At 35.9% G+C, this 27,818-nt stretch overlaps 1 protein-coding gene across 1 annotated transcript in view; it reads left to right on the forward strand.

Moving 5' to 3' along the window:
* The window catches only part of Abcd3 (ATP binding cassette subfamily D member Pmp70), a 211,360-nt gene that overhangs the window by 167,620 nt on the left and 15,922 nt on the right, over window positions 1-27,818 (forward strand). Inside the window, exon 14 of the mRNA XM_067138123.2 lies at window positions 14,691-14,852. Coding sequence (XP_066994224.2) covers window positions 14,691-14,852 — 162 coding nt within the window. The remainder of the gene's footprint in view (window positions 1-14,690; window positions 14,853-27,818) is intronic.

Here is a 27,818-nt window from a genome sequence, read left to right on the forward strand (position 1 = left end):
TAGAAAGTGCAAGGTAGCTAAGGAAGACTGGCTAAAGGAGAAATGCAAGGATGTTGAAGGTTGTATGGTCCTAGGAAAGGTATATGCTGCATACAGGAAAATCAAGGAAACCTTTGGAGAAAGGAAATCTAGGTGTATGAATATTAAGAACTCAGATGGAAGGCCACTTCTAAGGAAAGAAGACAAAGCAGAAAGATGGCAGGAACATATCCAACAGTTGTATCAAGGTAAAGACTTTGATGATTTGGTTCTAGAACACAAGAAGAGTCTGTTGATGCTGATGAAATGGGAAACCCAATTTTGAGGTCGGAGTTTGACAGAGCTGTGAGAGACCTAAATAGGAACAAGGCACCTGGAATTGATGACATTCCCTCAGAATTACTGACTGCCTTAGGAGAAACCAGCTTGGCAAGGTTATTCCATCTAGTGTGTAAGATGTATGAGACAGGAGAAGTGCTATGCGATTTTCAGCAGAATGTTGTTATACCTATTCTCAAGAAAGCCAATGCTGACAAGTGTGAAAACTACTGCACCATTAGTTGAGAATCTCGTGCTTGCAAAATTTTAACACGTATTATTTACAGCAGAATGGAAAGACAAGTTGAAGCTGAGTTGGGAGAAGATCAATTTGGGTTCAGAATAAATGTAGGAACGTGTGAAGCAATCCTGACCTGTACGTCTGATCTTAGAGGATCGAATTAAGAAGGACAAGCCCACGTACATGGCGTTCATAGACCTAGAAAAGGCATTCGATAATGTTGATTGGACCAAGCTATTTAAGATTCTGAAGGTGATTGGGATCAGATACCGAGAACGAAGAGTTGTCTACACTCTGTATAAAAATCAGTCTGCAGTGATAAGAATCAAGGGCTTTGAAAAAGAAGCAGCAATCCAGAAAGGAGTGAGACAAGGCTGCAGTCTGTCCCCCCCACCCTCCTTTTCATTGTTTACATAGAACAGGCAGTAAATGAAATCAAAGAGGAATTTGTAAAAGGAATCACAATCCAGAGAGAGGAAATCAAAACCTTGAGATTTGCTGATGATATTGTTATTTTATCCGAGACTGCAGAATATAAGTAAAATTATTTCAAGAATAAAATTTACTGTATCCACCTATTCAATACAATTCACAGTTTATAGTGATTAAATTCTACATGAATTACATACACTTTTTAGATACATGTTTCGCCAGTTTGGTTTTATTCAACATACACATTTTATACCCATGTACACAGCATATAAAGAAAAACTTGTTTCCAAAAATTTTTTAGAATAAGATCGTTTGTACAGTATTAAGTTCAAATGTGTAACTCAAACAAGGCCTTGGACTTGACCTTAAGATTGTCAATAGGCTTAAGGTGCCCAAGAAAGGGTGAAACATGTATCTAAAAAGTGTATGTAATTCATGTAGAATTTAATCACTATAAACTGTGATATTGAATAGGTGGATACAGTAAATTTTATTCTTGAAAGAATTTTACTTATTGTTATCTTCAATACGGAGCAAACGTGAGACTTGTTACTTGTAACTTGATAGTCAACCAGACAAATTATCGTTTAAACAGATATTTCAATCTTAAGGTCAAAATATGCAAATTAACAAAAGATATAGCATATTTAAAACAATGTCTGGAGCATAATTTGGTTCCAAAATTTTTAAGACCTATGCAGAGGAAAGATTTAACCAGTATGAATAGAATTCAAAACAAGATCAATGAGATTTAGATAAGAAATTAAATTAAAGCAGCCTACAAAAAGAAATCCCTCTTAAATTTACAATTATATAAGGTTCATTTATTTTTGGCCCAAAAATTGTCACCATTGGAATGGAATTCATACTAACTATATGTAGATAGTAAATTGAATATTTTACTGGAAAGGAAGCAAGCAACTCTTGATAAACTCTCCCAATTACTACAGTCTCAAGTATAATCTCCCACACGTAATACAGTCTCGCAAAGAACAGTACCCCCACATGATAATATGCCCACAGTAGTCAATTTAACAAACATTCACTTTTCAGAAGAAGAGATTGGGATATTAAACAAAGGCTTAAAGTACAATTGGCCTAGCGGAAAAAAGTAATGGACATCATCAATACAGTAGCAGAGATAGAAACCATTATTTTGAAACTCCCTATTGAGATACAGAATGATGTCAGATTCAAAGTAAAAAAGAAATTACCAAAGCTAGCTGAAGAAATAAATGCAGATTTTGATCAGTCACAAAAAAACTAATTCAGAATTTAAAAACAAAGATAGACGACAATAACATTATTGTTAGAAAAACGGATAAAGGAGGTTCTTCAGTCCTATTAGATTTAACAGTTCTACATTCAAAAAACAGAAGAATGCTTTGATGATAAGAGTTATTTGGTAGTCAACAAAGACCCAACTAGAAGAATTCAGCGAAATTTAAAAATTTTAATAAAAAGTTTTAATTTTCTTTTCAATGAGCAAGAGCAACAAAAACTTTTCAACATGAACCCCAATATCCCAACCGCTAGAGCCTTGCTGAAGATTCATAAGAAGGACAATCCAGTGCATCGTATTTTAAATTGTAGAAACAGCCCCACTCATAAAGTGTCGAAATTTATCTTTTTTTTTTTTTTTTTTTTTTTTTGAAAAAACCTTGTACATTCAACAATTAAATATGCCTTAAAAATTCAATTAGTTTTTGCGAAGTTTTGAAAAAGTTGTTTAATTTGCAACCTAACAATATCGTAAACATGTTCCCAAACATTCCTACTAAAGAAACCGTTAGAATTATCCATGGCAACATCAATAAACACAGCGGCCTTAGTAAAATGGAAATTGAAGAATTCATGAAGATATTAAATTTTGTTCTAAACAATAATTACTTCTCTTTTAATGGCAAGTATTATCAGCAAAAAGGGTTAGCGATGAGGGACCCCCTTTCTGGCATTCTAGCTGATATTTACATGGATTTGATAGAACATACAAAAACTATTTCACAAATAAAGGATATTTGTTTATGGCTTAGATTTGTTGATGATACTTTTGTGGTTGTCAACAAAGATATTACCAATAGTGACGAGATATTGGATTCATTAAACAAAATAGACCCTGTTATTAAATTTACCAAAGAAGATGAAGTTAAAAATTCTTTAAATTTTTTAATCTAACAATTACACGTATGCATAACACCTTTGAATTTCGAGTTTCACCCTTAACTATTAAAGAGTCATCCCTGCACCCCAAGACTCAAAAACAAGCCGCTTTTCTTAATTTAATATACAGGGCTCTAAAAGTTCCTCTTTCTCCAGATAATTTAAAAGCAGAACTAAAATATATAAGGCAATTAGCTCACTTCAATGGTTTTAAAATAAATATGGGCAATCGGTTAATTAATAAAATCAAAATTAGACTGTCCTCCAATCTAGTACCAGATAAATCCAAGAAAAATAGCTATGCCACATTTACATATAACAACCCAGCTATTCATCAGATCACAAATATTCTAAAAAAACAAAACATCAACATAGCCTTCAGGACAAGTAAATAATAACCAAAACATATTTTTCAATCACAATAAGGTCAATAATAATAATAATAATAATAATAATAATAATAATAATAATAATAATAATAATAACGGTTACTCAAGATCTGGTGTTTATAGACTAAAGTGTACACAATGTGGGTTCTCGTATCTAGGTCGAACTGGGAGGAGCTTTTTTACAAGGTTTTTTGGAACACTATAATGCTTCCAAACACAAGTAGTATTCAGCCATGAGCCAGCATATGAGTGAAACGGGACATCAATTCACTTCAATAGAGAAAGATCTAACCATAGAAGCTTAGGCAAGGGGAAATTATTGAGTGAAATGGAAAATGTATACATTTTTTGGGGGCGAAACCTGTAATAAAGATGATAAATCTTAACGACGTCATTGACAACAAAAATCTGTTATATGAGAACTCCAAGGTTAATCGATACTGTAAATAAGGATAAGGTCCTTACTATTTTTCAATCACAGCACTTAAATGACCACGCCTAATGTTAGGCCCGCCCACACCAATTCGGGTAACACCTCCCTAGCAATAACACAGGCACACAAAGTACAACCCACTCCCCTTCCCCCTCCGTTACCACATCAGTACTTCACTAGAAGTAGAAAGCTTAGTCGATCAGATGCAACCGGAACAGGTGGCTCCAACTAACATCAGACTGGATGAGTAAGTTTGACCACAATTATGGGGTATTATACTATTATCTTTATAATTATCAACGCGCACTCTAACATTTGTTATTCTAAATTTCTTTTTATTCAATTACAGACAATATTCATAAATCATTCCAAGGTAGAACTACGAATCAGCGAGAACAGTAGTCTAATGAGAATGGCATAAAAAATCCAGGAAGCATTTTGTTACTGGAGCAGCTGCCTATGAAGGATATTGGACAACACACATGACGTTTAACCCATAATTACTAAATTCCTTAAAATATGGTATCATTCAACTTTGCTTCTTTCCATATGTGATATTCAAGCTTTGCATGATGGACAACATACCACAGTTCCGGTTTTGTTGCTGCCAAACGTACGACATAGGTGATTAAATGGCACTTTTGGATGAACATACTTTTTACAAACTTTATTACAAAACATTTATTGCAGCAAAATAGCCATACATTAGTGAAAGGTGTTATAACAATTTAACACTTGCACCATTGGTCGCATAGTTTCTGATTGATCTAGTCCACTTGTTGCAGAATTCTAAGTGATATCGTTCGTGTGGTGTGACACAAAGATTTCTGTCATTTGTTTAAAAGTGAAGGTAACAATATGTTTCACTGTAAGTAATAAGAGGTTTGATTCATTTTTAAAAATATTTTCGTGCAGCATGATAACATGAAAATATTTCTGCATGTCTATTGGAATTGATTTTTATGGCAAAATGTATTAAGAACATAAAAAAACAAGCAGTTCGTCTATATCACCAAAATTAAACTTTTCATTTATGTTTTCAGTAAATTTGTTAACTATATTTATAAAGAAACATTTAAAGATTGTACAGACTTTATAGGTTAAATTAAATTGTTTATTTTGCAAATGCTTGTTTTTATAATATTTGCAACTACAGTAGCTGATGTATCCGTGCTTCGCTACGGGATTCTTAAAGGACTGTCTTTGTAGTTTTCCTAACTACAGTTAACGTAGGCCATTACAAAAACGTCAGTAGGAATGTAGGGATTAAAAGCAATGTTATCATATAAAATACTCGCTCAAATGAAAAACCGCACATTTTCTCACTTTTAACGAACAGTACTACGATGCCAATCTAACAGTCCAAAGTTGCAGTGCTGGAATGACCAGGCAGCAGACAGCTGTGAACACTCCTGTGCCATTGTTCCGTTAAATATACACACTGCTCATTCCAATCAGTGCCTCAGGGTAGGGATTGAATAGCTCAAATACTATGATGAACCAGTTTGTTACGTATCAGTAGTATCAGAAAATTTATGAACCAGAGGAATGGCATGCTTATGAAGAAAGTTACCTAACTCCCCAGCTATTTCCCGCCAATATTCAGGCAGGCTGTTATACTCGGTACGACCGGGTAAGTTGGCCGTGCAGTTAGGAGCGCGCAGCTGTGAGTCTATACCGGGAGGTAGTGGGTTCGAAAACCACTGTCAACAGCCCTGAAGATGGTTTTCCGTGGTCTCCCATGTTCACACCAGGCAAATGCTGGGCCTGTACCGTAATTAACGCCAGGGCCGCTTCCTTTACAAACCTAGCCCTTTCCTATCCTATAGTCACCATAATACCTATCTGTGTCGGTGCAACGTAAAGGAAATTTTAAAAAAATACTTGGTATACAGCAGCAATCCCATCTATCAGATATTACTGGTAACAGCAGAAGACACAACAAACAATGCTTAATGTAATGTTATTGTTGTTCAATGTTATGAACTTTCCGTATTGTAGGCCTTCACGTTTAGTTTTCTTTCGACTCTGTGATATTAAGGTGTCTTATGAAATTATTTCTAGCGTAGACTGTAGTTCCTTATTCCCTGACTTAACAGTTTTCATTAAATTTTGTTTACCCATTTTCTTGTGACTTGGCCTGATATGGACGTAGCAACAAAAATCCAAATTCATGAATATCTCTGTTATAGCCGGTACGGTAAAAATGTATAAGGCATAAATGATCAGAAATTTAATACTATATAACTTAAGTAATGTAGTATTTGTCGATAGAACCACTAATAACACAATTATTTGAGAATTAAATTTTAGGCCTTTCCTAAACTACCATTAAACTCAGCGTGAATAAAATTATTTATGCCCTGGATTGTAGACATTTCCTGACTTTGCATACTGATTTTCATTAAGATAGGGCCATTAATAACATAAAAATTTGAGAATTAAATTTTAGGCCTTCCCCTAAACTACCATTTCTCTCAGCATGACTAAGATTATTTGTAGCCTAGATTGTAGTGACTTATTCTCGGACATTACATACCGATTTTCATTAAATTCCTTCAGCCGTTTTGTCGTGATGCGTGTACATACAGACAGACAGAAATTACGGAAAATTAAAAAGTGCATTTCCTTGCTACTATGGACATGACCGATACGGAAATACCATCCTTTTTAAATTCTGAGCAATGTACAGACAAAACTCTTATTTTATATATTACAATGTATTGTAGGCTATTTCAGAACCTGTACATGCTGTTTAAATTTGTCCAGTTCACTTTTATTTTGGAGGGGTTTGAACCCCCCTAACCTCCCCACTGGGTACAGCCTTGAGTACAGATCTTAAAATACATTGCATATTGAAAATAATAAAAAATCTTCATGCATAAAGGAGTCAATAGGAATTCTAATCACAAAATATGCCAACCAGAATAACCTTGGTGATCACGCATGCCTAAAAGATTCACTACTCTTCACTCTGCTTAATTAAATCTATCTGCATTCAGTAAAGCACAACGTTTCAAACTCCATCAAAATTATATAATTTATTAATTCCCTAATACTCATTAAACCGTCCCTAAAATATTTCCACAGCAATATGGATTATGATGATGATGATGATAACCATCATCATCATCATCATCATCATCGGTGGACTAAAATTATGATTGTACATAAGAGAATGACCAGTGGCGGCTCGTGACAAAATTTTTAGGGGGTTCACAACAATATTTTTGTTCATGTCTCAAATCAGCAAAAAAGTTACATAGGTACATAAATCACTTCACCAAAAGTTCCTTGTAGCCTACGGTTCCTTTTTCACAAATAATATGGTAGAACCCCTGTAACCGAGGATAAATTTTATACTAGACTAATCTGTTAGTGTAGAACAAAAGTAAAATTCATAATAACTTTAGTACACTGCGGATATTGAAGGATGTGAGCACTATTCTTGGTTTTTAAATAGCACAAAGTTCACCTAGGCACGACGAGAAGCATGGAAATAATGTGTGCCGCATTTACCGGTCGCTTTTTTTAAAATAATTGTTTCCGAATTGACCCCAATAGTCTCCACATTATCTCGGTTAATCAGGGTTCTGCTCTATCACATGTTAAGTTTTTCTCGTCTTGGAAATTACAGAAAACACTAGCATAGGGAATTCAATACTCGCGTTTTTGTGTGCATGAAACTTTTCATGTTAATTTATTTTTGCACTCAAATGAGCAAGGTCTGTGTACCCAGCTAAATTCCACACACTTCTTTCTTTGTTGAATAATAAACAGGGCAAACAAAAAGGCGCACTCCTAGACCACCATCCACAGAGCCATTTACATGTTTCGTACATTTCTCTCTTAAACTTACGCCTATAGTCGCGTTTGTCAGTTTTTGTAAGGTTCTCAATAATCAAATCTGGTCTGTCCGGTCCAACCTTATAATTTCTAACTTACCCTGATAAGTTAATATTTCTTTCTTAATCTGCTTACCCTCCAGGGTTGGTTTTTCCCTCGGATTCAGCGAGTGATCCCACCTCTACCGCCTTCAATGGCAGTGTTCTGGAGCGTGAGACATTAGGTCGGGGGATACAACTGGGGAGGATGACCAGTACCTCGCCCAGGCGGCCTCGCCTACTATGCTGAACAGGGGCCTTGTTCGGCGATGGGAAAATTGGAAGGGATAGACAAGGAAGACGGAAGGAAGCGGCCATGGCTTTAAGTTAGGTACCATCCCGGCATTTGCCTGGAGAAGAAGTGGAAAACCACTTTGAGGATGGCTGAGGTGGGAATCGAACCCACCTCTACTCAGTTGACCTCCAGAAGCTGAGTGGACCCAGTTCCAGCCCTCATACCACTCTTCAAATTTCGTGGCAGAGCCGGGAATCGAACCGGGCCTCCGGCGGTAACAGCTAATCACACTAACCACTAGGGCCTACACCACAGAGGCGGACGGTTAATATTTCGCTGGTTAAAATTAACTGAACTGAATTCATTTCCTCTTACACAAAGAATACCTTGGTTACAAACCATACAAACAGAGAAGCAAAACACAACACTCAAATAAATTTCAATTGAAAAGATTTTCCAGTCACACGGTAAAGCAAACTTCTTCCCGCAATTGCGAACACCTGTTCACGAGCTAGAAAATGCCTATTCAGAATTACTAGCGAAATCTGCCGGTAATGTAATGCAATAGTATCTCCTGCGGGGCTGTGGCTAACAGTAATAGGGGAGGTGGCGGACCCTTGTGGTCAACTGTAATACTGCCACTGGTTTGAGGATTGCTCAAGACGGCAAAGCACGCACCTTACCGTGCTCCTCGCTAATGGGAATATCAGTGCATAAACCATGACGTCATCTGCTTTGCGCATGCGTATAGTCTTCAGCACAATAGCGCATTACCCAGTGTGATCGCTGCACTGTCAGTCAAAACGAACAACTGTCGGTGTAACGGAGCTTCGATATAAGTTGAATGCTTTCGATCGATTGTTGAAATCAGGTCGAAAGAAAGGAAAGTTTTAAATTATCCATGAATGCGTAAAGTTGTATTAAAACTGGGTGTTCACGTGCTCCTGTGCTCCTAAGAGCCCACCGCCACTGAGAATGACGTAACAAGAATCTCAGTGAACACGCGCACCTAAAAGTCTTCCCAATCTTCACTATATAAATTAAATCACTTATCAAACAAGCACAATAATTCAACCTCCATTAAAATGATACAGGTAATTCTTTAATTCACTAATGCTCATTAATCTTTTCTTAAATCATTCAAAACAATTCATAATATGATGATAATAATAATAATAATAATAATAATAATAATAATAATAATAATAATAATAATTCATTAAGAAGGCTAGTCGACTTGATACCTTCCCATTAAGTTTTCACCAATTATTGGAGGAGTGGACACAAGTTTTAGCATAAATGGTTTTACACTTCTCAATAATATTAATCAATTCATAAGTTATATATGTAATTTAAAAAGTGTGTTATTTGATAGAATCTGATGATGATCTCTCGAGAACGAAACATGTCATATTATTTTAATTAAGTTGTTTCTTTTTCATATACAGTTTGTTGTTGTTATTATTGTTGTTATATGTTTTCTTTTTCAAGCACCTCTAAATTTTATTTATTCATACATTAGTTTCGACAGGTATTAAAGAAATACATACTGGTGAACTATCAGAGTAAAGTGAAGTAGAGCACGATCGTGCATAAATCACATGTGGGTGACATCGAAAGTTACGTAGAGTAAATGAAGAAACTCATTTCTGAGAAGCCATAGGTACGTTTGTCCAGTAAGATGTTGCAGAAAGAAATAGGAATCAATAAGATGATCATGAATGATTCCTCCCCACATGTCGAGGCTGAACTTCTGCTGATGTTTGTCCTGTCATACTTCATTACGGTTTTCATTAGCCCATATGTGAGTATTATGATAATTGAAGACTCCCTCATGTGTTAAGTCTCATCAGTGAATAGGGTAAATGCTAAGAAAATTATGAACACAGTGCACTGCTATATCGTGTTGACAGAAATTTCTTCTTGGCTGAAAGTCTGTCGCATAAAATCCTTGCACCTTTTGAAGGTGTTATAGGCGCAAAAGGTTTTCATGCTGAATTTCCCAGATGGCCATGTGCCTAATGCCTTCCCTTCTCACAATTCTTCTTGTACTAGTTGATGGGGTTTCATCCATAGTACGAAGAACTCTTTTCTCAAGCGCATAGCTTCATACCTCTTTTGGTTTTCCAACATCCCAATCTCTCCTCTTTAATGTGCCTGTCTCTTGCAAGCATTGGTGGAGTCATCGTGAAAACATTTTTACACAAGGTAACTGTCTCCCAGGATACCTTTCTGCATAGAGTTCACATGGTGCTACCACATTCCCATCTGATCGGCCATGCATGTAGTGCATATCAGTCTTTACACTCGCTAAATAAATCGTCTTGTAATGTGATGGAAGTTATTCTGAATAACACAAAACACAATGAAATACAATTTATGAACTTCATTATATGTATCTGTATTTATACTGTATGTCCTAATGTGTCTGCAGCATTAGTCTGTTTGGAGTTCCTACTTAGAAGTACTTAGAAGTACTTAGAAGTAGGAACTCCAAACAGACTAATTCTGCAGACACATTAGGACATACGTTACATCTGGAGAATGAAATGACTAAATTTTTTACTACGGACAACCACATCTACAAGGGGCATTTCTGATTACACAAGATTGTCATTTAGACCTACCACCGTCTCTTATGAGTAATTTTAGCAGCGATTTCGACCAATGCTCCAATGTTTACTAGCGCTTCTCATCATACTACGATTTTTATCCAACATTCCAAGATGTCTTAATCCATATCGCCTCCGATTCAACTACGTACTGTATTTTCATCCCAGTTTTAAATAGTAGACTTCAACCTCATCATATACCGTATCTTTTATTCGTATTATTCCTATCCAGTGAATCCTTGGGTTTGATCATTTGTTCCCCAGACGTGATATATATCGTTCAAGCCTTTTATCAAGAAGATTTATTTCAGTGTCAGACATGAATTATTTTTAAAATACAATGTGACACTTACTTTTAGACAAAAGTTTTAATTTTTCAAAGTGATTTTAATATGTGTACATATTTTACTCAATATTTTTGTGGTGTAATTATTACATAACCACAGTACCAATACCATTAAGAGTTCATCAATACGATTTATGTAATTTAATAAGATTCCTCAGACCAATATGTGTTTTAAGATTGAACAAGGCTAATGATGCCCAACAAAAAGTGGGCGAAACATGTACCTTTAAAATTCTGGTAATTTCTATGTGCATTTGACCACAGAATAGTGAAATAAATGTATTGAAGAGGTGGTATTTAAATTACTCCTTGTGTAAACTTAGTGATATGATGGCATTTAACGTCATGTATCTGCGAGTACAGTGAAAACTATATCTACCCTTTCTAAAAATTAGAGGAAAGTAACTTATTAAAGGGTGTGAAAAACACGAGAGAACAAATATGAAAATATTTTCTGGTGGGGCTTATAAAATAACAAGTGCACTAAAAGGTTTAAAAAACACCGAACAACAAATATGAAAACATATGCACGGGGCCAATAAAAATATCCAAGTATTATTGCAGATCACACATGTTCTAAAACAAATGTTAGTAGAAGCCTTTTATTTTGGAGCAGTGGATAATTAAAGATTATTTGCTCTTAGACAATGAATTGGAGGTTACACTCGTCCATGTGCGACCGGAAGGAATCAGGAGGATTGACTTTGACCTTCATTCTGAAAACTTCGACCCAGAGTCGAATAATCGATTCGAAACTTGAAGGTGCGAGTTCAACATTTGCGACTTCTGTGCGCTTAAAGATGCGGATGCCAGTCCACTTTCCGAAAGATTTTTTTTTTTTTTTTCAATTTGCTTTACATTGTACCGACACTGGTAAGTTAGGTCTTATGGCGACAATGGGATAGGAAAGGCCTAGGAGTGAGAAGGGAGCGGCCGTGTGAAAATGGGAAACCACGGAAAACCATCTTCAAGGCTGCCGACAGTGGGGTTCAAACCCACTATCTCCTGGATGCAAGCTCACAGCTCCGCGACCCTAACCGCATGGCCAACTCGCCCGGTCTGAAAAATTTTAATTTTGTCTTCATTAGTAAGGAATTTCACTACTTTTTCCGTATCCATAACTAGGTTATCTCAAGACTAATATGCATCACACTAGTCAATTTCACGTGATTATGTTCCTAATCCAGATAAAAGCTACAGTATCACGAGACAAAACTTCACTGTACCACTCAACAAAAAATAAATTTCCAACTTCTAAATGGAATGTGAAATACAAGCACAAATAGGCTCACTTTTTTCCGCAATCATGCAACTGTGGCGTTGGCTCTTAGCCGATTTGTAAATCACGTTTCTTTCACAAGGAATGACAAATAACATTTTCAGGGCTAGAAAAAATGTGATCATACGCGAAGTACGTGGTAATAGCAAAAATGAGTGATTCTATAGGCATGTTTATGTGTTCCTAATTCAGATATAGACTACCGTATCATGCGACAAATATTCACTACACTTCACTGTACCATTCAACATAAAACAAATTTCTAACTTCTGAATGGAATGTGAAATACAAGACAAGAAGACTCGCTGTGTTATTCAGCAATCTTGCTGCTAACCGGCAAGCAAAACCGAACATTCCTTAGGCTAGCGGCTTGCTCCCCGAAAGTGCAAATTATCCTGTGAAGTTCAGGAATTTAAGGCCTTTTTCCGTAATCACGCAACTATCGTGATGGATCTTACCCGTGTTGGATATCAAGTTTGTTCCTCAAGGCATGTCAAATAACATTTTCAGGGCTAGGAAAAATATGATCGTACTAAGCAGTAATAAGTAACTAATCTCATTTTGTTTCGTATTGAAGATACAGTAAGTAAAATTATTTCAAGAATAAAATTACTATGTCCGCCTATTCAATACAATTATATTTTGTAGTGATTAAATCCTACGCAAATTTTAAACACTAGTTAGGAACATGTTTCACCCTAATTTTGAACATTTTCAGCCTAATACTAATCTTAAGGTCAAGTCTTAAATCTATTAAACATTGGAACTTAATACTAAATACAATGGTCTTATGCTAAAAAAAAAAAAAAGTTTTACAAAAGTTGATATTTACATAGTTTACAATATGTACATTAATTAAAAGTCAGAATTTGTGAACAAGGAAGCAACTAAATTATTTTATTTTACAATGACTAGATAACGTCCAAAGTGTAAAATGGATTTCTCCTACTGTTTTACACTTTCGATGTTATGCCATCTAACTAACACATTCTCTCATTTAATTCATTAATTTAATTTTATCTAATTTATTCGGGTTAACTTCATGGGCACCGCAGTGAATTTGCAAATTTTATACCAGACACAATGTATCTGTGTTAACCACATCTTCATGTGCCGTCCTGACAATGTCCAACAACATTTCAGCATAATTTAACAAGCACCACGAGAGCATCTCATTTTATTACAGTATATACTTTTATTATAGACTATACATATAGTATTATGTATTTGTCCTGGGAAACAACAATAAAAATGTATTGTAAGGTGGAAAATGCTCTCAGTTACAATTGAACAAAAGACAATCAGACAGAACAAATGCTATGATCAACTGTAAAGAAGAAAGTGGATAAAAATGAAGTTTGAGTTGAATTACATAATCAGAAGTTGCTACAGAGAATTTTTTCATAACCCCTTAATGAAGGATTTTCAGACCCAATGTTCATACGAACTCTTTGTAATGTTTTGGTGTCAACAATACATCCTTAAATTTATGGACACCAATTTATATATACTCTGTATATTTAAATATTGATATCATTGTCCACTATACAGAGCTATTGTACGATGTACAGCGAGTTTCTCTCCTCAGTCGGCTGACAAGTGCATGTTTAGTCATGGACTCATCACTCCCCACTCCATGGCATAGCAACAAACACTACATGACAATATTATGAAAATAAGCCGGTATATACCATATGACATGAGATGTTAGAAATGGTCTCCTACATCCACACATTTTTGGCATCGTGTTAGGAAACTCTGATTCACATGCATTAGTTCGTCTTCCATAATTGAGTCTTTTTCTCTCCTGATATGTTTCATGGCTCACCATGCTGAGCTCTTCGAAACCCGCAGTTTCTTGTCCTAGTCATCTTAGGGATGACTCTCCACTCAGAAAGTGAGGGAATTGACTTGCTTGTTGCTATGCCATGGTGGGGGGGAGTGATTAGCAACTCCAGAAAGAGAGGCCCCACATGTGCGCCAGCCAACCAATGAGAGCAACTCATTGTATAATACATGGTGTGGGTACACTGATGTGGAAAGAACTATGAAGTACAGCAAAATTTTAATGAATTGATATAAAAGAATGAGGAACACCTTCTTGTAAAATTATTTTTCCCTGTAGATGTGAGTTGAATGTATTGAAGGAAAGAATACCATAAGTTTCTGAAGATGAAGTTTGTTGGAAAATAATTTCAACACTCGACAAAATGTCCCTGTTATCCTATGTATGACATCAGAGATAAGTATACTTTTTAGTATTCCTTGCCCCTATGATTTTGCTATGCTATAGAAGTACTTGCTCATCCTTTGCTCATCCTTTCTGTGCTCTTAACATACCATCAATAAAGGTTGTTTTTGTTTTGTTTTTTGTTTTTTCAGATGGCAAGGCTGTTCTATCATGCTCCACAGTTTGCTATCTTGGATGAGTGCACATCAGCAGTGAGTGTTGATGTGGAAGGCTCAATGTACAATTACTGTCGAGAAGCTGGTATCACGTTATTCACAGTCAGCCATCGACGGTCTTTATGGAAACATCATGAGGTGAGTCCAGTTCACAACTCTTCTTGAATATGGGAGAAGAGAACAAAATCGACATTGATGAATGCCAGGTAGAATGCCATAAATTCACATAACTACTTCATTCAGATCTAGGATCTTCTGTCTTAAAATTTGAAGGATTCAAATTTAACATGAAGTATAACACCACCTTCCTTATAAACAAATTTTCTCTAAATGAATATAATGTGTATTTATTCATATTATACAATATACCTTCGCCTGTGAACCATGTGATCTTGCCATGGTGGGGAGGCTTATGCGTCCCAGTGAAGCAAGTAGCCGAGCCATAGGTGCGACCATAACAGATGGGTATCTCTCTAGAGACCAGACTAACAAATGGTTCATCGAAAGTTGGGGTAGCAGCCTTTCGTAAGTTGCAAGAGTGGCAGTCTGGATGATTGATATGGCCTTGTAATAATATTTAAAATGGCTTTGCAGCCATTGTTGTTGCCTTCTTAGCACCACCCGGGGATCATGTGTAGGGTTCTTTAACGTTAAACTTACAGACGTGAAGAAACAGCAATCCCCAGACATGCCCTAAACTCTCAAACATATCACTATGGATTGCCCGCCCAGGTGGTTCAGCAGAACAATGCAGGACATCCATGAGGCCACTGAAGAAGCTGTGAAATGGTTAAGCATGTTGAACATTCAACCTGACACTACTACATCATGTGATCTAAGTCTCATTCTGTATGTTTTAAGACTACTCAAATATGTATATAGTTGTAAATAATTTTTCTTAACATTGTTTGTAAACTTGTATCCTTCTGCCATATGAAATAATTATTACTGTATTTGGTGAAGAAGGTGAAATTAACTTTAAAAATAATTTACAAAGTATGTTTGATTTTATGCACTCGCTCACTCACATACTCACTACGTAGGCTTCTGAGGGACGTGAAGTTCCCGTGCCGATCTCGCAATTCTCTTCCATCCTTTTCGATCTTGAGTCTGCTATTCCTAGTTATCATTTTGGACGGTCCGGCATACGTTGTTGATATCCTTCTTCCAGGTGCTTCAGGATCTTCCTGAAGGTCTTTTCCCATTAAGAGATCCCTTGTACAGATCTGCTGGTGCTCTGTTATCCTGCATCCTCAGTACATGTCCAGCCCAGCATAATCTGTTGGATTCTATCACACCCATTATAGTGTGTTGTTGAGAGAGAGTGTAAATCTCATAATTATATCTTTTCTGCCAGCTTTGAGAGACAGGATCAAACCATGGGCCAAATATTTTTCTATTATTATTTAGTGTATGGCAAACACATCACATTACATATAAATACAATAGTAATACATAATATTTACAGTTTGAAGTATTTACAGGTTCAAATTATTTACATAGTCAACACACAAGGGTGAGAGCAGAAAAAAGTCTCTTGGGTTTCGCTGGTAGGCAGTGAGAGGACACTGCTCCACAATGTGCTGAACTGTTTGCTTCATGGCACCACAACTGCACGCTGCCGAATTAAGTATTCCCCATTTATGGAGGGAGTCGGCACATTCTATAAACTTTATTCTCAAATTCTTGCAACTGCTGCTGCTCTTTCTTGGTTATACTGCATGTCTCAGAACCATACAGAAATACTGGCAGAATGATTGTATTGTAGATTGTCCTTTTTGCATTCCTTGTTAAAAACTTGGAGCCTAATATGGGGCTCATAGAATAAAATGCCTTATTTGCATTCTTAATTCTAGCTTGGTGTTCCTGTTGCCTTCGGTTTTGCTCATCGATTAATACACCAAGGAATTTAAACTCCTGTACTCTTTTAAATATATATTTCCCAATCTTCAAAGGCAATCTGTCAACCTCCTCATGATTCGGTCTCTGTACAACCATGTAATGTGTCTTCTTATCATTTACCCGTAAGGCAGTTTTTGTTGCCATTTCCTCTAGCTCCACAAACAGCTGTCTAATTTCTAATTAATTGCGGCCAATAAGAACAATATCATCCACATATGCAAGGACTTCATGTTGTCTCCCCAATATGATGCCACCAGGTACAAGAGCTAATTTCCTGATAATCTTCTTGTCTCAGACCAGTTTTATTCTGGAAGGAACTTGATTTTCTGCCCTTGAGCAAAACACAGCTAACATTACGATCCATACACAGCTTGCACATGCTAATTAATTTTATAGGAAAACCAAACTCCGTCATGATGTTCCACAACCTTTCTCTATGGATTGAATCACATGCCTTGAAGAAATCTATAAAGAGATAATGAACTGACTCCTTGTGTTCCTACCTTGTCATTAATAGTCTTAATTGCAAATGTGTTGTCTGTAGTGGATCTGTTACTATGAAAACCATTCTGATAGTCCCCAATAATGGTTTTAAACTGTGTAAAAGACTAAAAGACAGAATTTTATAGGCTGTGTTTACAAGAGATATGCCATGATAATTTTGAAGTTCTTCCTTATCCCCTTCTTTATGAATTGGGACAATAAGTGATTCCTACCATTCTTTTGGAATACGTTCATCGTGCCATATCCTTAGGATGATCTTATATATGTATTTATGTTAATCTTTCTCCATTGTATTTAATAAGCTCAGCAGGAATGTTCTCGCTACCTGAAGCTTTATTGTTTTTTTTGTTTTTTTTAACTATCATACTTTGTAATATCTCTTGATATGATGGCTCTGGTATTTGTTCTTCTGATGGCCAACTAGATAGTTTACCAATACAGGTTTCTGGATCATCATAATTCAGCAAGGAATCAAAGTATTGCTTACAGTAATTTAATAATTTGTCCTGATCAGCAATTAAATTTCCAGACTTATCTCTCATAATACTCGATCTTGGTTGAAATCCTTTGTGTTGACAGTTCCATACACCTTGCGGATGTTCCTGTTTCTGTAGTCATCTTGAATTGCTTCTATTTGTTGTCTCAGGTAGACTTTTTTCTTTCTACGAATTAAATTACTACATTCTTTCTGTTTTTCACTGTATAGTTCAACATGTACATTCTTATTAGACTGCAGCCTCTTATTATCCTATATTTGCCACTTCATTAACTGCATCTTGACATGCCTCATCGAACCATTTCTTTTTCTAACTAACACCTTTTGGTATCACTTTCATTGCTACTGATTTGTTTTGCGTTATTCCACATTCGTTCATAAACTTCGTCATTTGTTTCATCAATGTCTTCCGTAGGATCTTCTCCCAGAATATCAAATCTGTTTGCAATTTCCACATTATACTTTAATCTTTCATTCTCCTGCTTAAGTTTCCAGTGCCAACTTTGCATCTTTCCTCAGTCTGTGACTTACAAGAGGTTTTCAATTTAATTTTAACAGAAGCTATTATCATATTGTGATCAGATCCTATCTCAGCTCCTCTGTAAGCTCTGATATCAGTTATGTAGCTTCTATGCCTGTTATCAATTAGTACATATTGTATCTGGTTGGCAGTTTTACTATCACACAAATACCATGCTTCCTTATGTATTTGTTTATGTGGGAAAGTGGTACTCTGCACATTCATGTTTGAGGATGTAGCGAAATTGATTAGTCTAATGACATTATCATTGCTTTTGTTGTGCAGACTTTCTCTTCCTATTGTTGGCACAAAAATGTATCCTTTCCAACTTTTGCATTGAAATCACCCAAAATTCATTTGACATGTTTGGGTAATTTATTCCACAGTTCTAACAAATCGTCATAAAAGGCATCTTTAACGTGATCATCCTTGTCGTTTACGGGGGCATGGCAGTTCAGTGATATGTTAAACCATTTAGAATATACCATCAAATAACATAGTCTTTCATTCACATGTTCAAAGGACAGCACTGCCAATACTAGTCATTTTTTACTAAATATCATCCAACTTTGACCGTATTTAAGCTCATGATGGCTTAATTTATACTTGGCATGTATAATTAGAGGACACTCATGATGATAATCATCATCAAAATATTCAATTCATACCACATTAAATCTTATTAAGAAGACATCATTAATCTCAATGCATCATTACCTTCTCCAGATAATAGAAATGAAGAAGTGCCTATTATTCTCAAATTATCCCAGCAAGTCATGTAATAAAATTCCACAAAGACAACATTATTCAGTGCGATAACGCAGAATTCCTGTTATGCGATACCAATATCGCCGCCAATATTACATAATAAAATATCATTTGTCGAAGACATCTACTATCACAGTAGAAATATTCTAAACCAACATTGAATGTCACACACAAATCAACATACATCACAAATAGAGGATTTGATCCTGGTATCCCGGCAATTTTAATCCCAAAAATTAAGTTTTTCTGATCCCGAGATTTTCGGGATTGACATTTTAAAACAAAGTTGCAAAATAGACTGTGTGAAGCGAAATGCTCAGTGCGTTTTACCTGTCAGTGTCAAAACCACCTCATTTTATCTGTCAAATTGTCACAGACATCAGCCATCTTGTTTTGCCTGCTGATTTTAGTGGTTTTTGCCCCAACAGACTGAGAGATTGTTTGTGAAAAACTGCACTTTATTTATTTATTTATTTATTTATTTATTTATTTTTTATTTATTTATTTATTTATTTATTTAAGTTGAGGGACAGAAAAGAGCTTCGCTTGAGAGGTGTTCTAATTAGGTGACCTTTTTTTTTCTGATAGTGCTCATTACCAGTTCTATTTCTTTGTAGATTGTTTCATTAGAAACTAGTTTCCAGTGTCCATTTTTTTGGTATTTCTTGTTTATACATGTTCTGATTATTTTTCTTTCTGTTTTGAGTATTCTGTCTATTTCTGTAGTATTCGTTGTTTTTGAAAACTGTTTCACTAGCATATATTATTTCTGGTTGTATGACTGTTTTGTAATGCTTTAAGTTTGTGGCTATTGAGATGTCTTTTTTTGTTGTATGTGTTCTTGGTGACATATTGAACTTTGGTTAATTTGTTTATTCTGTTATGCCATGTTTGTTTTTCGTTAAGATTGTAAGTTATAATTTCACCTATGTATTTAAATTTGCCTAAGATTTTGATTTCTTCTCCTACTTTGATTTTCTTTGCAAATGGTGGATCCGTTAACATGATTTCTGTTTTCTCAAAGCATATTTTGAGGCCAATTTTTTGTGCTATTTATTGTAGTGACTTAATTTGTTGTCGAATTTTCTGAACATTGTTAGATAGGAGAACAAGGTCATCAGCAAAACCCATTCAATTTAATGTTGTCTTTTGATCTTCCAATTTTGGTGTTTTTTGGGCTACCCTTATACCATTCCCTCATTATATATTCCAAAGCACAGTTGAATAGCAGTGGTGACAATCTATCTCCCTGTCTTAAACCAGTTTTAATGAGGTTTTATGAGGAATGGCTTAGAAAATTCCCCTCTGAACTTGACTTTTGATTGTGTGTTGGTTAAGGTGAATTCAATCAATTTGATTAGTTTTGGGTGCAGTCCAAAATTCCTTAATATTTTCAGTATTGAAGGTCTATGAATACAATCATATGCCTTCTTAAAGTCTATAAACGTTATTGCGAGAGGTTTGTTTTGTTTTTTATAATATGCCATAACTAATTTTAATGTGATGGTTTGTTCTGCACAGCTTCTCCAAGGTCTGAAGTCTCCTTGGTATTCACCTAATTCTTGCTCTAATTGTTCTTTAATTCTGCCATACAGAATTCTATCAAATATTTTGTATGTACAGTCCAAGAGAGATATACCTCTATGGTTATCTGGATTGCTCTTATCTCCTTTTTTGTGAAGCAGGTGGATGATAGCTGTTGTCCAGTGTTTGGAAAAATGTTCTGTTATCCATATTTTCGATAGAGCCGTGTGTAGGGAGATTCAAACTGTCACTGGCATATTCCCACATTTCTGCAAAAACTTGATCTCCGCATGCCTTGTCGTTTATCTCCTCGACTGATGTTTCCACCTCTTGGAATGTTGTGTGAGGTTTAGGTATTCATGTTTGTTTATTACAGTGGTGTCTGTGTTAATTTTTAAAAGTTCTTCAGGCTCTTCACAGTGCCATAATTTTGGCATTTTCCTTATTACTGTGTGCCATTTTTCCATCTTCAGTTTTCAACAGTAATGTAGTGGGGGGTGAATTTCTTTAGTTGTCTACCAAAGGTTTTACAGTAATCTCTAGAATGGTTTTATGGTAGTTTTCTTCTGTTGAGGTGATTATATCTTTCTGAAATTTTCTCTTAATTTTTTGAATAGTTTGGGTAAATTTTTTTCCTAATATTTTTGAGGTTGATGGCATTTTCTTCTGTTTTGTGAGTTTAAAATTTTAAGCATGTCTGGTGTCTTTCTTCATGATATTTGTCACATTCTGGTGTCCACCAAGCATGTATTTTCCGTTGATTTTAAGGGAGCTAAATTTCAGCCTGTTGTTTGAGAATTGGTATAAGTTCTTCTAAATCATATGTTATTACATGGGGGTTTTTTTAGTTAATTTATAATTAGTAGGTACTTGAATTTATGGGTATCGGTAACAAACAAATATCATTCATGTAGATGTTTTCTCTTTAAAGGTATTTATGACAGACTAGTGAGTATGTCTCTATCTAAAGAAAAAGTTTAAGCCTAAAGTCTAAGCCAACAATATACAGATACCAGTTGAACTACACCAAAGGACAACAAAAAGCATTGAAACAGAAAGACTTCCAGCTCAAGGCTATTTTAACAATCAACATTTCAGTTTTTCTAACTTTCTTCATGCTTTTTAAAAAAAATTAACTAACATTTTATTTTGTGTGTTTCCTATGTTTTTAATGCATTATACATGTCTTACTGAGGATGACCCAATGCAGGGTTGAAATATGTCTATTTATGTGTGAACTTTTGTCTTAATTGGATGTAAAAAATACATATAATATTGACTAGGAGGATTAAAATAGTTTTTTTTTTTTTTTTTTTTTTTTTTTTACAATCTTGTAAGAAAATTTATTTCGTCAAACATAAAAAGACTGTGATGCAACATCGGTGTGGAGTCATTTTTTGGTCGCTAAAGATAGCAAAACAGCGCAGTGTAAGTACTGCCCGGCTATGTTAAAAACCTTACGATGGTCAGCTAAAGAGCTACACACTCATATTTCAACCAGACATGGCAAAAAAGTTATTACTGCAAAACCATCCTCATCAACTAGCCAAAGTGGCGAAGAACCACCGCCATTAAAGCGAAAACATACCTCACTTGAGGACTTTTTGTTTCAGCCCAAATGACAGCCTTAGATGGCTTTCCTTGTAATGTATTTGTAACCTCAAAAGATTTGAGAACGCTATTATGAAAAGGGTATTCATATTTACCGAAAGCTGAAGCTGCTTCAACGGTTCGTAACTGTGCCATCAATAACAGTTACAGAATTAGAAATATAAAAGCTGAATTAACTGCTTTTAAAAAATGAAGACCAGCGCTTTAGGTAGAGCTTTGATGAATGGACATCCACTTCTAATAAGATACATGAACATAAATATTCATTCAGAGAAAAGGTTTTGGAGCTTAGGCCTTGTTAATATATCTTTGAAAGTGGAGACATGTTGATGTTTTAAGAGAGAGCCTTTCTCAATCTATATTTCATTGGACAGCAAAATCTTGGCAATCGTAACCGACGGTCCAAATATCATGCTTGTAGTCGGAAAACTTGTCAATGCAGAGCAACAAGTTTGTTTTGCTCATGGCATTCACATAGCCATTTGCGATTTTCTTTGTAAAGAAAGTATACCCTGTGTACCAGATACTTCAGAAAATGAGTCCATTGAGCTCCACAATGCAGCCTCAGATGATGATGATGATGATGATGATGATGATGATGACGACGACGAAGATCTTGAATCAGGATTAGCCCTTGAAGAAAGAGAAAATTGCCCGGATTTGAAGAATGACCGGAACATCGATATAATAAAAGAAAGTTCGCAAAGTAGTTCTTATTTTCAAAAGTGTGTTATTGAAGAATAATAACATTCAAATACCAGTCAAATTAACTGTAGAAGTGCTCTGTCGCACTGATGCGAATTTATGCACAGCTAATGCTGCCCTTAAGTTTCTTTCTAAGCAGCTAAATGACAATAGCTCCGATTTGGCTACTAAATTCAAGATACATTTACAAAAGCACATGAAAGATCACCGATGAAATGAGTTGAGTGGCGTTTTTATGCTACCTGCAAAATTCTCATAGTGACAATGATGAAATAGTTTGATGAAATATAGCGTATATTTTCAAGTCCGAGTAAAGTGCTAAGGTAAACATCAATCCGACCTGAACAGTTTACACGTGGGGCTGAAGGAGAGAGTGAGCTAGTGAGTACATGTTATGGCATTTTAATTATTCACTCTTTTTCTTCAAGTTTTCTCACTGTCACGCTTGTTATTTTGTTTACCCTTCAGGTACCTGCTCAACATATTTATTTTTCATTGAAGAAAAAAAAACTGAATTTGAATTTCTGTGTCTGACCTTGACAACTGATCATATCAGACAATTCCATTGTAAACAGTTCCACTTACATCAGTGATACTCTTCCAAGCACTTTATATCCAGCTGGAGTGTTAAAGTCAAATCACCAACAATATTAATCGCAGCAAGATTTTAAAATTATGTAAAATCTTTTAAATTTTCCTCCTCATAAAATTAAGCTTTTTATTTATTTATTTATTTATTTATTTATTTATTTATTTATTTATTTATTTATTTATTTATTTATTTATTTATTTATTTATTTATTTATTTATTTATTCTCACTTTTTTTTTTACATACTTATTTATCAAATATGCCAATTGCAGATTTTTTAAATGTCACTTCTTCTTCGGTACGGACTGGATTTTCTTTTCTATGCTGTTTACATTTTACTTGTTATCGATTGTCATTCAAATGTTATAGAAATAGCTAGGAAGTTATATAAACTAGTTTCAGAGTATTCTAGACAAAGACATTACTGTAGTGCATTTTAATTTCTCTCTGTTCAGAAATTAGGAGTCTGCAATGTGTTCGAAATTCCTGTTGCACTTTCTCAACTCCTGTAACAAAATAAAACAAAAACCCCAACAACAAAAATACTACTTATTGCAAAGCACTTAGAAAATGTCCGTACACTTTGTTGACTTGGAGCACAATAAACTTCGATCTTGTTCTCTTCAGGTATACACAGTAAATTCCTTGTCCAGCTGTCCATCAGAAGTCATTATAAAATGGACATTATGTCCAATTATCCAGAGTGAAGAATTGTGCTTTGTCCTTGGGGTAAGGAGGTAATCTGGTCTTATGAATTGGTCCTCTCTATTGATTGTGAAGTTCATTTGTTGAAGAAATGCTTTTGCTTGCAGATACACTGGTCTGACCCTCAGACAAGTGGTCAATCCGTAAAGTATTGAGTCACCTTGAGCACAATATGAGCAGGAGTCCGAATCAGTCATTTGTATTCGATATAGCCGTTCCTTTCTTGGTACAATGTCATGGACTACCATATACCATGTAGATCGCACTTGAGCAGGAAGGTGAGGAGCACTAATGTTTTTCCCAAGATGTTGAAAGTCTGTGTTTGAAGGGACTTGTTGAAAAAATGCATGAGTGGTGTGGGTGTTAGACAAAATAAATCAGCGTAAACCCGACGTGTTAATTGAACTTCTGGTACGATCTTGGCTTCTGTCAAATAGCACCATTCTTGCAAATAAATGCAGAGATACTTCAGGGCGGGCGGGACAATCCGAAGATCAGATGGATTGCGTAAGTCCGTCACAGTAGACCAGTGCTTCAACCAAGCAGATGAAAAGCTCTGGTGGTTCATTTCTTTTTTTTTTTTTTTTTTTTTCCATGACTCAAGAAGAGGGCTTGACATTTAATGATGACATTTACCAACCCATAATAATATTCTTCCTACATCGGACTCGAACTTCCAGCTAACATGCGCAGATTTCCTTCTCTAACTTTCAGCATGCTCCGTCACATTGAAGCACCAGAATCAAACCTTATACAACAAAGTCTTCAGAAAATAAATTCATCTTTTAACACTTGTCATCTTCTTTCTTTCCCAAAACTTCTTCATTCTGGATGATCTTGCGGCAGTGGTGGCTCGTGCTGAATAATGTTGGTGGTTCTGCTCTGTGACGCCCAGTCCATTGCAGTAATTGTAATAGACAAATCTAAATTCGTATGGCATATGGAAAGTGTCAGCTGAGCTAGTGTGAATCTGTCCTCCAACCCCGCGGAAACGCTTTACTGCATGTCCTATCAGTGTGAAGTTCTCGAAAATGTACCGAAATAATACAGGTAGACGTTCATCTCAATTTGAAAGACCCCGATTGACTTGTACACAAAACAACAATTATTAAAAAGTTACAAAAAAATAAAAGCCGCTCTTCCGCTTATCGAGAAAAGAATTTGACCTATCGACACATATTTACAAAGGTTCTGAAACCTGCATACATCTTTGGCAGCCGGCTTTCTTAATGAAGGGGGAACATCATCTGATGGTACTAGCGTTTCTGTTTTCATTTTCATGACTACCTAACTCGGAAGAATTCACTACCATTACGGAGAAACATAGTCGTGATTACTTGTAGGCCTAAGAACTCGCTCATTCGCTTCGTACGAGAGAGAATGTTTTCGGTCGTTGAATAGAATTTTGCTGAAGTCCTGGTCATTTACACCAAAGACAGAAAAATACACATGCCCCCAATCATAAGGTACGTTGTTTGAAGACTTAACATGGACAGTAAATTAATTTTGTGTTACCTAATCACAACCATCCTCTTTTATCATGTATTTATTCTATATTTAAGCTATTTGAGCTTTCTTTCCACTGAACAGAAGCATCACAACTATACTGTAGTATCTGAGAATGTTGACATGTAAGAAAATGAAATACTGTTGGCAGCCCTGAAAATGGTTTTCTGTGGTTTCCCATTTTCACACCAGGTAAATGCTGGGGCTGTACCTTAATTAAGGCCACGGCCGATTCCTTCCCACTCCTAGCCCTGTCCTGTCCCATCGTCGCCATAAGACCTATCTGTGTCGGTGCGACGTAAAGCAACTAGCAAAAAGAAAATGAAATGGTGTATGGCTTTTAGTGCCGGGAGTGTCCGAGGACAAGTTCGGCTCGCCGGGTTCAGGTCTTTTGAATTGACGCTCGTAGGCGACCTGCGCGTCGTGATGATGATGAAATGATGATGAAGACGACACATACATCCAGCCCCCGTGTTAGCAAAATTAACCAATGATGGTTAAAATTCCCGACCCTGCCGGGAATCGAACCCGGGACCCCTGTGACCAAAGGCCAGCACGCTAGCCATTTAGCCATGGAGCCGGACGACATGTAAGAATTTTAAACCATATCAATATCCACACAGTTTTATAAGTTCTCTATTTACACTGATGAGTACAATGGAGGGAGCTTTTCCCAAACAGCTGAAATTTCAACATGCTTGCTCGTTATAACGACGGTGGCGCTGTTTAGTGTATTATTTACAAACTGTATGATCAAGGGAATAGGTGAGATGTACTGCAAGTCGTGCAGTTCATACAGAATCTTATGGGCGACCCTTAGCCACCTATCGGAAGAAAGCTGTTGTTGAGTGTGCTCTCCTAATGTTTTGTCGTTCACAGATCTAAACAGGGTTGCCAGATCACCAGAAGCTGTATGGGTATCGATCTTTGGCTTGATATAAACACTCAATATGAAGAATGGGATCGCTAATTGCTATATATTACTGTATATCTTTCATTGTGGTGGTTCTGCAGCTCTGCAGATCGTATTATGGAGCCACGCCTGTCTTGCGGCCCCTTATTCTGCAGATATAACATACTGCTTATGCTGCAATATTTTTTAGTGATAGTCTTTTGTACTTGTTATTTAGAATCCATTTCTCTTTTCTATTTTCAATTTGATCTTTGGTAATTTTCAATTCATCTAAATCCATTTGTATATCTTCAAACTATGTGTTTTTTGTTTTACTATTCCAAAAGAAATCAAAAATGTTGTTTCAGGAGTCTAGTATTTGGTAAGCGGTATGTATGTCCAAAGAATGCAATCCTCCATTTTTGCATTGTGTCAATGATCGATTCACTTTCCTTGTAAAGTACTGAATTTGGCAAAAGTCTCCACTGGCCATCAGTCTGGTGTTTTTTATTAATAATTGTCCCTCAACTTTGTGCAGTTTGTCTGTTGTTGATTGGGTATTCAGTTTAAATAATGTTTCACTTGCATATGTTGTTTCTGGCTTAATGCCGGGCTGAGTGGCTCAGACGGTTGAGGCGCTGGCCTTCTGACTCCAACTTGGGAGGTTCAATCCTGGCTCAGTCCGGTGGTATTTGTAGGTGCTCAAATACGTCGGCGTTGTGTCGGTAGATTTACTGGCACATAAAAGAACTCCTATGAGACAAAATTCAGGCACCTCGGCGCCTCCAAAAACCGACAAAGTAGTTAGTGGGACATAAAGCAAATAACATTATTATTATTATTATCTGGCTTAACGATGGAGTAATAATGTTGAAATTTAGCATTAATCGAAAGAGACTGTTTCTTGTAACTCGGCCAGGTAATTTGTTGTGATCGTCTCAAGTTTTGAGTTCTACTATCTATGGATGCTTTTTCGTTACCATTCCAAGTTATCTCACCAAGATGGTTAAATTTGTCTACAACCTTCATTTTCTGAGTACTGTTTAATATAATATGTGAAGTATCAACTTGAAAAGATGGCATCGTTTCTGTTTTCTCAAAAGAAATTTTCAACCCAACCTTCGCTGCTAATCGTTCCATTTCCTTTACTTGAAATTTAGCTTCTTCAATACTATTTGCTAATAATGCTAGATCATCAGCAAATGCGAGACAATTTAGTCTAATATTTCTTCCAATCTTAACAGTCGGTGGACATACCTTATTCCATTCACGCATAATTATTTCCAGCACACAATTAAAGAACAACGGGGATAATCCATCTCCCTTTCAAAGACCAGTATGAATTTCAAATGGCTCATAGAGATTTCATTTCTGAACCTAA

Source organism: Anabrus simplex, chromosome 1 (assembly GCF_040414725.1).
Source record: "Anabrus simplex isolate iqAnaSimp1 chromosome 1, ASM4041472v1, whole genome shotgun sequence".
Taxonomy (NCBI): domain Eukaryota; kingdom Metazoa; phylum Arthropoda; class Insecta; order Orthoptera; family Tettigoniidae; genus Anabrus; species Anabrus simplex.